Source organism: Lipotes vexillifer, unplaced genomic scaffold (assembly GCF_000442215.2).
Source record: "Lipotes vexillifer unplaced genomic scaffold, Lipotes_vexillifer_v1.1 scaffold659, whole genome shotgun sequence".
Taxonomy (NCBI): Eukaryota; Metazoa; Chordata; class Mammalia; order Artiodactyla; family Lipotidae; genus Lipotes; species Lipotes vexillifer.
Genome location: NW_006797529.1, coordinates 42,742 through 55,373, shown reverse-complemented (window position 1 = coordinate 55,373; position 12,632 = coordinate 42,742). Strand labels below are relative to the sequence as shown.

Below are 12,632 nucleotides of genomic sequence, written 5' to 3'. Positions count from 1 at the left end.
GGGGCCCATGGCCCTACGTCGTCTGGCTGCGACGCGGATCCTGCGCACGCAGCGGGGCCGCAGCCGCCGGGCGGTGAGCGCCCGAGGGGCCGGGAGGCGAGCCGGGGACCCCAGGCGGGTGTGGGCATCGTGTCCACAGCTTGCGTCCCCTAAGCCGTGCTCGGGCCATGATCACTCGGTGAACCTGCACTGCGACACCGCGGCTGACTTCTTCCCGCGCTGTGAGGACCTGTGCGCACTGCAGGACTCAGTGCCTCTGCCCGCCTTGCGCGCTTCGCTGCGGGACGGCCTGCTGGACTTAACGCTGACCGCCTCCGCAGGGTGGACTGGGCGCCGCTCCTGAGCACCCTCTGCCCCTGATCTGTATCCAGAGCTTTTTCCAGCCACGGCTTGGCGAGACAGGTTTGTAGTTCCTGCTTCCAGTGGGCTCTCGTGTGGGCGCTGCGAAGCGGGGTTTTAGATGGTGCAAGGTGGAGGGTGGGCACTAAAATCGGTGCCCAGTGCCCGGGTGTGCGTGCACTAGACGGGGCGTGCGGCCTAGGACTCCTGCCAGCTCGGTGACCCCGGCCGAGTGCCTTAAGGCTTCTAGGTCTCAGTGTTTACATATGTAGCATGGGCTTAACAGGACCCACTCTCTGTGGCGGTTACAAGGACTCACTCTGTTAATGCTTGTAGACTCTGCAATGTAGAACACTTAGCACAGTTTGGAGCATCGTTAATTGTTCCACAGATGTTACCTGGTCTGTTGAATGACTTTGCCTGGTACAGACCAAAGCGATTAGGAAATTGATGTATCCCAGCCTCATTTCCTTTCCATTAAAACAGGGCTCAGGATAAAAAAATCTTTTTTTAAAAAATAAATTCGTTTAATTAATTTATTTGGCTGCGTTGTGTCTTCGTTTCTGTGCGAGGGCTTTCTCTGGTTGCGGCGAGCAGGGGCCACTCTTCATCGCGGTGCGTGGGCCTCTCACTGTCGCGGCCTCTCCTGTTGCAGAGCACAGGCTCCAGATGCGCAGGCTCAATGGGCCCCGTTGCTCCGCGGCATGTGGGATCTTCCCAGACCAGGGCTCGAACCGGTGTCCCCTGCATTGGCAGGCAGATTCTCAACCACTGTGCCACCCGCGAAGCCCAAAAGTTTTTTTTTTCAATAGTCGTATCATATAGTGGAAAGAGCACCGGTGTGAAGGCAGCTTAGGGTTTGAATTCCAGGGCTTATGCTGTCTGTGGCCTGCGCAGGTTACTTTTGAACTGCAATCCCACACTTGTAAAATGACATTAAAAACCACTCTTCCTGAGGGTTCTTACAATTAATTAAGCACCTTGTGTGTGTAAAGTATCCTGGCACTTGAATGAGTTGTCAGAACCAATGGCTGCTGGAGACGATGCTTCTGCCCTAGGTAATCTCCCCTTCTACTGGGCAGCAGGTAAACACAAGCACAGTAGTCAGTGCTCTGGAAGAAGTGAGTTCTGATGCTGCAGAGCACAGAATCTTTTTGTTTTTTAATTTAATTTTTATTTTATATTGGAGTATAGTTGATTTACAATATTGTGTTTGTTTTAGGTGTACAGCAAAGTTATTCAGTTATACATATATCCATTCTTTTTCAGATTCTTTTCCCGTGCAGGTTATTATAGGATATGGAGTAGAATTCCTTGTGCTATGCAGTAGGTCCTTGTTGATTACCTATTTTATATATAGCCGTGTATATATGTTAATCCCAAAGTCCTAATTTATCCCTCCCCACCACCTTTCCCCTTTGCAGAGCACAGAATCTTAAAAGGGAAAGTTCAGGGTAGGCTTCTTGGAGGAGGTGCCATCCTTTCTAAGGATAGTAGAACCTCCTGGGGTGGCAGGAGGGAGCAGTGTGTCAAAGGTTGAGAAATATAAGAAAATATGGCAAAGCTAATGTACAGGACTGGAACTCAGGGTTTGGGAAAGAAATGAGAGTTGATACTGGAAACCTAGTGGGGACAAACAGAAAGCGACCTTGTTTTTCCTGTCAGAAGTTTGGATGTTTATCCTGAAGGCTGTGGGAAACCCTAATAAACAGTAAGATGGACTTCTGGTTTAGAGGCTCACTCGGACCTCCATGTGGAAGGCAGTTGATTGGGTGCAGTGTGAATTGTAATCTGAAGGTCCCACTTAAGTTATAAAAGGTTGGACTGCATTTTGGAGATCCGAGAGAGAATGGGTGGGGCCTGGTGACCAGTTAGAAAAGGAAGGGCAGCAAGTGTGGGTGACAGTTTACAGCTGCATCTTTTTGTGAGATACAGAGCACAGTAGAGAGGGATTGGGGGTGGCGAGAGGATCTTACTTGATCTTCAGTGCTTTAGAGGGGCCTGGTAGACGGGTCTGGGCTCAAGGTTCAGGTCTGGGCTCAAGGTTCAGATCTGGGCTTTTTGGGAGGACAGGTATTTGAAGGCATGGGAGATACTTAGGTTACCCACAAGACGATACAAAGAATCATAGGTCTGAGAGTTTTTTATGTGAGTATATATATATATATATTTTATTTTATTTATTTATTTATGTAATTTATTTATTTAATTTAATTTAATTTATTTATTTATGTAATTTATTTATTTTATTTATAAGTTATTTATATAATATAATTTAATTTATTTATTTATGGCTGTGTTGGGTCTTCGTTTCTGTGCGAGGGCTTTCTCTAGTTGTGGCAAGTGTGGGCCACTCTTTATCGCGGTGTGCGGGCCTCTCTTAAGTGAGTATATTTGAGGACGTTTATAAGCTGAGAGAAAGTAGCCAGCAGAGGAAGGGTGTGAAGATTTAGGAGAGGAAATGATTGTTCATTTGTTTTCAAAAAGCTGAATACTTATCGTGTGCCTGGCCTTTTTCTAGGATCTGGGGTTCACACCATCTGTTATCTCTTCTGCAAGGACAGTTCAACTCATCCCCTGGTGAAGAGAAGTCAGATTATTCTTTGCATCCCATTCAGGTGTAAGAACTGTTCTGTACCTCTGAAGGGACTTTACTTAACCAGAGTAAAAATGTAGAAATCAAAAGAAATTATAGCTGGAAGGCACCTTAAAGGCCACTGTACTTAATTTTGCCGAATATTTTACATTGAATTTAAGAAAAATTTATTGCAGAGCCCATTCTCCTCAGAGTTCCTTCACTGAACTTTCTTTATGTCTTGCATCCAGTGGGTCCAGCTTGTAGATTTTGGCCTCCTTCTAAATTTGCTTCTTCATCCATATTACATTTTGCCTGAACTGTGGCAGAAGCTCCTGGGTGGTTTTGCGGCCCCTGGGCTCCGTTCCTCTAAGTTCATCTGCCTACTCAGGTTAAGTGATCTTCTAACGTAAAAACATACGCTTAAAATAATGCTGCTAATGGCTTGCCCACACAGAGTTAGTGCATGCTAGCTGCCCAGCGTGTGCTCTGCACAGAGGCATGTAGTCTGAACTATGCTCAGCCAAGCCTCATGGGGCTCTTTGGCCTTGAGGAAGGGGAGCTTTTTGGGATCACTCCCTTTATCTAATCGGTCCTTCAGCAGCGGGGCACCATTTTCTAATCAGCGGAGGCACCCTTACTCAGCCAGTGGTAGCCCCAGGCCTCATCACCTGTGGGATACAAGCCATGATCTCTTCCAGGCTTGCTTTGGCCAGCATCTCTATTTTCCTTTCTGTCTCTTACACTTGGACCCCTGGCGGTTAGTCATCCCCACCTGCAGTATTTAAATTGCCCAGCAGGTGTCAGGCTTGAGTGTCTTTGCACAGATAACTCCCTGTGCAGTTAAGGCACCTCGTACTCCAGCTCTGCATCCTCTCATCTTTCTAGATTGTACTTCAGGGTTATCATGAAGCCGTCACTTAGATATAACCTTTTGCCTCCATAGGAACCTTTGTGCATAAAGGTTATGGTTCTTTATCTCATGTGATTGAAAGTTTGAGCTTATACATCTCCCTCCTTAATGAAGGATTTAAGGGCAGGAGTCGTTTGTAATCCTTAGCACAGAATAGATGTTTTTTTTGTTTTTTTTTGGCCCCCCCGCCCCCCCGTACGCGGGCCTCTCACTGCTATGGCCTCTCCCACCGCAGAGCACAGGCTTCGGACGCGCAGGCTCAGCAGCCATGGCTGACGGACTCAGCCGCTCCGCGGCATGTGGGATCCTCCGGAACCGGGGCATGATCCCGTGTCCCCTGAATCGGCAGGCGGACTCTCAACCACTGCACCACCAGGGAAGCCCTTTAGATGCTTTTTAATGATGATAAAATATATGGTTTAAATCACTCATTTTACAATAATTTTGGTTTAGATTGTGACAGAAATAAAGTTTACAGAAGTCGTGTTCCTGCCATAAGAAATAAAGATGTGACCTTCTAGTTGTGTAAAGCTCTTAAATGCTGTGTAAGTGCGTCGGGTGTGGTAAGGAACCTGGAGCTAAGTGGGCTAGTTGTGAGAGAGAGAGAGTTAACTATGTTAACAAAGGTAAGGCTTCATTGTGTCCTGCCAACATTTGATAGTTGCTTTTGGAACAAACTAAACCAATAAAATTTTAAACTTGTTCTCCCCATTAAATGGATTGAATAAATCGGCCACTTTGGTGCACCTGTGTTTTGCAAATTGTCCACTTGGAGATGGAGGTTTAGAAAGTGAGTTTCAGTCTTGTTTAAGTCTCTTCCCATCAGACTGGCCTCGTGATTTCTTACACACCATGTTACTTCCTGTCTACCTTTTCTTGGTGGTGTTCATGCCTGGATTGTCTCCTGTGTCTGCTCAAACCTTGGTCCATTCTCATTTGTACCATGGAAGTTTGTCATGCTGGATACTATCAGAACTAATTTTACTTAAGTTTGTGTAAGGCACAAACCACACATTTTGTATATTTTCTGTTTTTTGTGTTTGTCTGTATTTTAATGTTTCTCTTCAAGAAGTATTATGGGAAGGGAAATAGCAAGATATAAAGAGCAAAAAAGTCATGATGATCTTTAAATTGTTAGAACATGTATCTGCAATCATAATTATAATGCACTGTGGTATGTGTTAAAATAGGAAATATATGTCACGTCCCGTAAGAGCAGCAAACTCAGTGGTGTTAGTGGGGGTGTGTCATGGAAGTAATCACAAAGCAGGTGACTGTTAGTTGGGGTCCTGAAACATTAGTGTGTGCTCCCTGTGTCCAGTAGTGGTCTGGAGGGGTCAGGAAGCCTTCCTTTCAATTTGAGGGAACAGAGGGTTTCAGGTCCTCTCTCTTCTATTGCTCTAGTATACTGCATAGCAGCTAATAAAATACTGGGTTTATATTGACATTTAAATCGCTGATTGATCATCAAGATTGGCATGTATCATTGGAAATGAAAATAGGAAGAGTCTTAAGATTTTTAGGTTTTTCTTTTTTTCCTATGTCTCAAAAGGTATGTAGTATTTTACTGAGTGGTTGGGAATAAAGTTTGCAGTATTCAGTGTATTCAGTTTTAGTATCTAAATAGAATTAAACTGCTGCTGTTAACTGGAATAACACTTTGTTACTGACAAGTTTTAGAATGTATCTGTTCATCAATTACCTGTTTGGGAAGATTGTAGTTAATGATTTTAAGAATGTGGCTATAAACCTCCAATTGACTCAAGAAAAGCAAATAAGTCAAGATTGACAGATGTATAGGCTCTTCATCTTATTGTGTGTGTGTGTGTGTGTGTGTGTGTTTCTGTTAGTTATTTGTCAAGGTGTAAAGAACTCTATCATTCTTAAGACAGTAAACTTCACGGGGTGTAATCTGACATGGCAGGGAGCAGATCACATGGCCAAGATCTTAAAGGTGATTTTTTTATGTTTGAACTTTCATGAAAACATATGTGATTGAAGCACATTAATATATTGGTACAAATGGCAGTTAATTTTTGTCTTTTGATACCTGTGAGTGCAGCTTTCGTTTTGTTGAAAGAATATGACCAGTTTTCAGTTTGGGATTCTACCATTTAGTAAAGATAGTCCACTTAATTTTAGAAATAAGAGATTTAATATATAATAATAATATTTTTATGTAGTTTTAGTTACTGAAAACATTGATTGTGATACTGTGAAAAAACTATGCCATTATAGTCTTTAAGACTTAAATGAATCAAGTGTCTATTAGCTGCTGTAGTTTATAAACTAATAAAAATCACTACATCAGCAATTTGTAAATACAGTTTTTAAAATAATGCCTTACCAACTTTACAGTGGTTATAATGACTGTATTTAGCCCTAAAGTTATTTAATAATTTGACCTGAAGCCTTTTTAATAGTTTGATGGTGCAGATCAGGGATAGGTAAACTATGGCTGGTGGGCCAGATCCAGCCCGTCGCCTGGTAAAGAAAGTTTTTTTGGAACATAGTCGCACCCATTGTTTAGAAAGTTTTTTTGGAACATAGTTGCACCCATTGTTTAGAAAGTTTTTTTGGAACATAGTTGCACCCATTGTTCACATGGTAGCTATGGCTACTCTCACCCTACACCAGTGGGGTTGAGTAGTTGCAACAGAAACTGTATAGCCCACAAAGCTGGAAATGTTTAAATTTAGATTTTAAAAATTGAAAAATTCTTTGAGCCTATACAGGGCAAGTGCATTGACCCCTGCGGTTGAAAACAGTCAAGAGGTTGGGTGCTGAAGCCAAATGGCCCAGATTCAAATTCCCTTTCTCCCATTTCATAGCTAGTGACCATGGACAAATCACTTAACCTCTGTGCCTCATTATGAGGTTTAAATGAACTAATTTGTATAAATAGTGCCTGGCACATACTAAGTACTGTGTAAGTGATTGCTGTTATTTCTGCTTGGAGCTTTTATAAGTTATTGTTAATAGAAAAATGACACTAATGGTTTTCGTTTTAGAGTGTCAAAGGCACTTTGAGTCTTTTACTTTTTCAAGAATATAATAAGACTTTTTTCATTTAATGTCAGTGTTCCCTATTACCATAATTTATTTTATGAATATAAAGAATTGAATGTCTTTAAGACAGTACTTGTGCTTAGATGTCAAACCATTATTTTCCCAAGGCACATCAAACTGGCTCTGCGTAGTCCAGGCCTCTAAAGCTTGTGTGCATATCCTAGGTAGCATGTGAGATCCAGTTTGTAAATATAGTTTTTAAAATAATGCTTGGGACTTCCCTGGCGGTCCAGCAGTTAAGACTATGCACTCCCAATGCAGGGGGCTTGGGTTCTATCCCTGCTCAAGGAACTAGATCCCACGTGCCTGCCGTAACTAAGAGCCCACATGCCAAAACTAAATGATCTGGCATGCTGCAACTAAAGACCCGGCACAGCCAAACAAACAAACAAACAAATAAATTTTTTTAAAAAAATAAGTAAAATAAAATAATGCCTTAGGAGTTAGTAAAAGAAAATATTAGAACGTTTTAACCTTTGTATTATTTTAAAAAATCTGTGTAGTTTATCATGTACATAAATTATATGTATGGAACTTTGTGTATATAATTTGTTAATAAATAAGATGCATATTAAAAAGTTTTCTTATGTTTTGCCCAGTCAGGTGTTTGGAGGCCATTGGAGGACAGAATGATGCAATATAGAGCCTCAGCAAAGATAGAATTTAGGACCAATTCCCTGACTTAGAAGATAAGGAAAATAATTCGTAGACTGTCCAGTCTACGAATCTACAAATTCGTAGATTTATCCAACTTTACATAAGTGTTCAGAAACAGGAAATCCAGTGGCTAGAATCTAATCACTGACCGACTAGAATCTGGGTCACTGGACTCATAAACCAGAAGTGACTGTTTAATTTCTCAGGTTGATGCTCCTGGCATATATGCTTGATATGTGTGTGTGTAAATCTCTGACATAATAAGCCATACACAGTAGGCACACCTGTTTCCTTATTCAAGCATTGTAATTTCATCCCATTAAATATCCGAAGTATCAGACTGCCAGAAGGCATGAAGAAACCTGGGCTAAGAGTCTTCATTCCAGGAGACCTGATCTTGACTGTATGGCTGGTTTGAGGTGCATCACTCTGAACTGCAACACGCTCATTGGTGACCTGGGTGCAAGTGCTTTGGCAGAATCTCTTAGTGAGGATTTATGGCTTAGAGGTAAATTCTAAAATTGAAAATGTTGAATTTTTAATATGATATATGTTTAGCTTTTGGCATGATACTATTGTGATAGGATTTTTTTAAAAGCCTCATTTTACTGATAGCTTTTATTTTGCTTTTAAACTTTCTTTAAGAGTTGCATATATCCTTTATAGAAAATACAGAGTAACAAGAGAACAATTACCTATAATTTTAATACCCAGATATAATCACTGTTCATTTTGGCGTATATATTTTCAGTCTTTTTTTTCTATAAATATATTTGTACACTTAGGGATTACAAAAATATAATTGTAGTATACTTGCTATTTCATATTCCTGCTTTTTTTCACTTAATGGTGTATCACGTAGTATTGCGTCATATTGATGTCCCATAGTTTAATCAATTCTTTGCAATTACATTCAGACAGTTTGCTTTTCCCTGTCAGAAACAATGTGAATACGTTGTATATACGTCTTTGTGTCCATCGGGATTACTTCTGTAGAGTAAGGTACTACAAGTGGAATGACTAAGTGTGACATATTTTTAAGACTTTTGATACACACGGCCAAATTACCACCCAGAAATGCTATGGCAATTTGTAGTCCACCCCAACAGTAGATGTGAAGCCTGCCTCTCACAAACACTGGCTTGTAGCGCTTGTAACAGAATGTAAAACTACAAAAATGAGTACCTCTCCATTTTCTGTGCAAGTGGGATTACTCCAAATTTTATAACATTTTTCAATTAATTTAGTAGGAGCATTTTAGCAAGTCAGTAAATTTGCATCTCCTGCATGATTTTTTGTGATTGTTCAGTATTCCATTGTATGAATATGCCACAGTGCACATAGCTTATCCATTCTTGTATATAAGCTATGTCCAGTTTTTCAGTTACAAATAGTACTCTGATATATATCCTTACCTATATCTCTGACTATTTCTTTTGGTTAAATTCTTAGAAAGAGACTTGTTGGATCAAAATGGTATAGACATGATTTAAAGGCTTTTCTTACAGAATCTTGGCTTAATCTGATAGGAGAATAACCACATTTTGTTTTATTTTGTATTCATTTGATTTACTGGTGAGGTTTACTGGCTGTTTGTATTAATTTGGCTATTTGGTTAATTATACCCTGTGTCCATTCTTCTGTAGTGAGAGTTTGTAAGGGTTGTATCATATCCTGTCAGATCCTTATGTCTGACTTGCTATTTCTGTGTGTCATGGGGGTGTTGAAAGACTCCAGTTATTTTAATGTGATGGTCCATACAACATTTTAAAAGACTCATTGGGCTTCCCTGTAGGTGCAGTGGTTGGGAGTCCGCCTGCCGATGCAGCGGACACGGGTTCGTGCCCCGGTCCGGGAAGATCCCACATGCCGCGGAACGGCTGGGCCCGTGAGCCATGGCCGCTGAGCTTACGCGTCCGGAGCCCGTGCTCCGCAACGGTAGAGGCCACCAAAAAAAAAAAAAAAAAAAAAGACTCATCATAGTTTCCTTTCATGTAATATTTTTTAATACCTGTGCTTTGGTGATGAGCCCTTTGGTTTAAATGAGTAGGTTGTTCAGCCCCAGAACTACTAGAATTCATGATCAGTTTTTCTGGTTTTTGTCTGACTTTTTATGGAGAGAGTTCTTGACCATCATACTTTCATGATAGGTTTTTAGTATGTATTCTCTATTCACACATTGTTTGAATTTGTTATTATTTGTAACCTCTTAGACTTGTCTTTTTTTTCCTCTAAAACTACAGTTACTACATTTCTTCTATTTTGTTTTCCTCTTTTAACTAGTTTCTTGAGTGATTTGGAGCTGAAGATCATGATCAAAAGAATGCAGTGCATTTCTGAGCTCCAACAGGTTTTGCTTGTGCGGTTTACATGCCACTGCCGCCCTTGCTAATTATGAACTGAGTTTCATTTTGTGATGCTTTTTGCTCATAGGTTATATACAGTTATTCTTCAGTTCTGTAATTGTAAAATATGTTAGATGATTTATTGGGACTAAAGGCAGGGTTATCATTGCACATCCAAGAAGAGGTTTTTAAATTGGATTATGCATTATGTGTGTGCATATACATTTCTGGTTTTTTCCATACGCAAAAATTACAAACCTGCCATGACTTGTCTTGTTCAGGACTCTTCCACATGTGAGAAAATGGGAGTTGTCTGTATGTTAAATCTGTATAGACTTCGCAAATGACCTTTTGTCTTTCATCAAAAGCACTTCACCTGCAGCAGTGTGGCCTCACCAGTGAAGGAGCAAAGGCTTTACTAAAGGCCCTTGAAACCAACAGAACTCTGCTCGTTCTGGATATAAGAAAAAATCCACTTGTTGGTATGTGGTCACTTTTTTTTAATTGATAAACACATAGCAAAACAAAAAGAATTTGTTCACATATTGACAGTTTTTAAAACTTAATGTGTTTAACTTTCCTCATCATATACAGCTGGCCCTTGAACAACGTGGGGCTAGGGGTGCTGACCCCTACGCAGTTGAAAATCTGGGTATAAGTTTATAGTCAGTGGTTCCGCATCTGTGGATTCAACCAACCTTGGATCATGTAGGATGATAGTACATATTTATTGAAAAATATCCGTGTGTCAATGGACCCACGAGGTTCAAACCCATGTTGTTCAAGCTTCAACTGTACTTTTCTAGTGTTGCGCTTCCCTTATGTTTTTAGCAGATAATGTACTAATTAAAGTGAATTATACTTGTAAATTGTTCTTATCTCTACTCTGAATAGAGGTGAACCTAGATACTAAGCCTGCTTCCATGAAGAGCATTATTTCTTTCCTGTGCAACCTCTGAATTCTTGCCAGGAGTACTTTATTCATTTGTCAGATTCACAAGTAATTTTTTTACTATCTTCTGTGTGCCAGATACGGGTTTAGGCACTAGGGATAAAGCAGTGAACCAGACAGACAGAAGTCTTGCCCTTGTGGAGCTTACATTCTATTGAAGGAGTTCAGATAGAAATGAGTAAAGAGATAAGTCATATAATTGGAAATTAAGTATGAGTCGTATAAGAGAATGTTAACTCACTGTTCCATATGCAAGAGTGGTCTCCCTAAGTAAATTATAAATGTCCTGGCACAGATCTTTTTTTTAATCTCTTGTTTGCATCTGGAAAATGGTTTTTTAAAACTTTTCTGTTGCTTTGTTAATGGCAGTTGCACATTGTAGAAAAATAGCTGGAATAAAAAACATGTTTTTCAGATGTCCAGTGGAGCCCCAGAATAAAAGCAAGATGAATATTCAATTTCACATTGGCAACACCAAAGAAGATGATGCTTTAGAAAAAAGATTTCTCGACAAAGCTCTTGAACTCAATATGATCTCCCTGAAAAGGCATAGGTGAGTACATGTCCCATTCAGAAGCTTGTCAGAGAATTGGTTTAGTTTTCAGATGCTGAAGGAGACACATCTAGGAGCCTGCCCATCCTGGAGTAGCAGTTATTGTAACTAGTTGGGAAAGACCGTTTGTTACGGAGTTGCTCCTGCTGCTGCTTACAGGCCCCTTAGCACGATTCCACAGCTGGGAGCATGGGGGGGCCACACCTTCTAGGAGCTTTGGTCAAAATTTCCTTTGAAAATCTCTGCTCTGACAGCACAAAGGGTGCCATCCTATCTCTGGTCCAGCTTGCACAGCCTGTTCAGTGTAAGAACAGACACTGCTGCTCCCCCGAACGTCAGAGAGAGTAGTTAATTCTGTCAGCTCCATGAAAAACGTATGTTCTCACGCATGAGAATAGCTGCCTGCTCCCTGCCCCCTGCACGGCAGGCTCATCGAAGAGTTGAGCTAACCTAGGGTACCTGTGAGCGTGACGGTCCTTCACTGCGTTCGAAAGGAATTTTCTAATGACTGAGATGTGTGACGCTCCTGACCACCTGCAGGGGCTTTTAGGTGGGAGGTTGGACACGATGGCTTCAGGTGCCGTGACTCTCGCAGGAGCTGGTGACGGGAAGGAGCGTCGTCCTGATGCTCAACCAGATGCTCCTGTTCTTAACGGCTGCATCGGTGGTTCTTCTGGGTCCGTGGGAGGCATTCGGGCCTCTCTGCATAATGCTGTCACCATCGAAGATGTCAGAAGCTGGCAGCCTTCATGAAGCATTTTTTGGAGATGCACCAGCTATGAGCACATCCTAACCAATATACATTCTGCCCTTGAACAGTGTACAAAATTGAGAGTCACTTGGGCGTGGCTAGAAAAACTAAACAAACACAGTATTTTTCTCGAATGGACATACTTATGATAGATTTTCTTCTTTTTTCAGAGAACAGCAAAACATCCACAGCTATCCCAAGCTGTTGAAACTTAACCTTAATTCTGACTTGAACTGGAAGCTTTTAAAAAGTCTTCTCTTGCTTTTCTACCAAATTCCAGCTACTGTTGTCTTTGCTGCTCTTTTTTCTGCCTAGATCTCATATTCAAAGCTGCCTATGGGTTTAATTATATGCCAATTGCAGGTTGTTGTTTTTAGAGACACACAGACACACAGCATGGAGGGTGGGTGGGGCCCTCTAGGTGCTGAATTTTGATCCTTTGCAAGATGACAGCAGTAGGGTCTTCTGGACTTTCTTT

At 41.2% G+C, this 12,632-nt stretch overlaps 1 protein-coding gene across 1 annotated transcript; it reads left to right on the top strand.

The window, feature by feature from the left end:
- The first annotated feature begins 3,601 nt into the window (after positions 1-3,601).
- Positions 3,602-12,156, top strand: LOC103078632 (centrosomal protein of 78 kDa-like). The gene is given in 8 exon segments (XM_082931472.1): positions 3,602-3,674; positions 4,281-4,453; positions 4,545-4,617; positions 5,678-5,781; positions 7,887-8,061; positions 10,267-10,380; positions 11,220-11,403; positions 11,898-12,156. Coding segments are annotated over 8 exon segments (1,155 nt in total).
- The last annotated feature ends 476 nt before the right edge of the window (positions 12,157-12,632 follow it).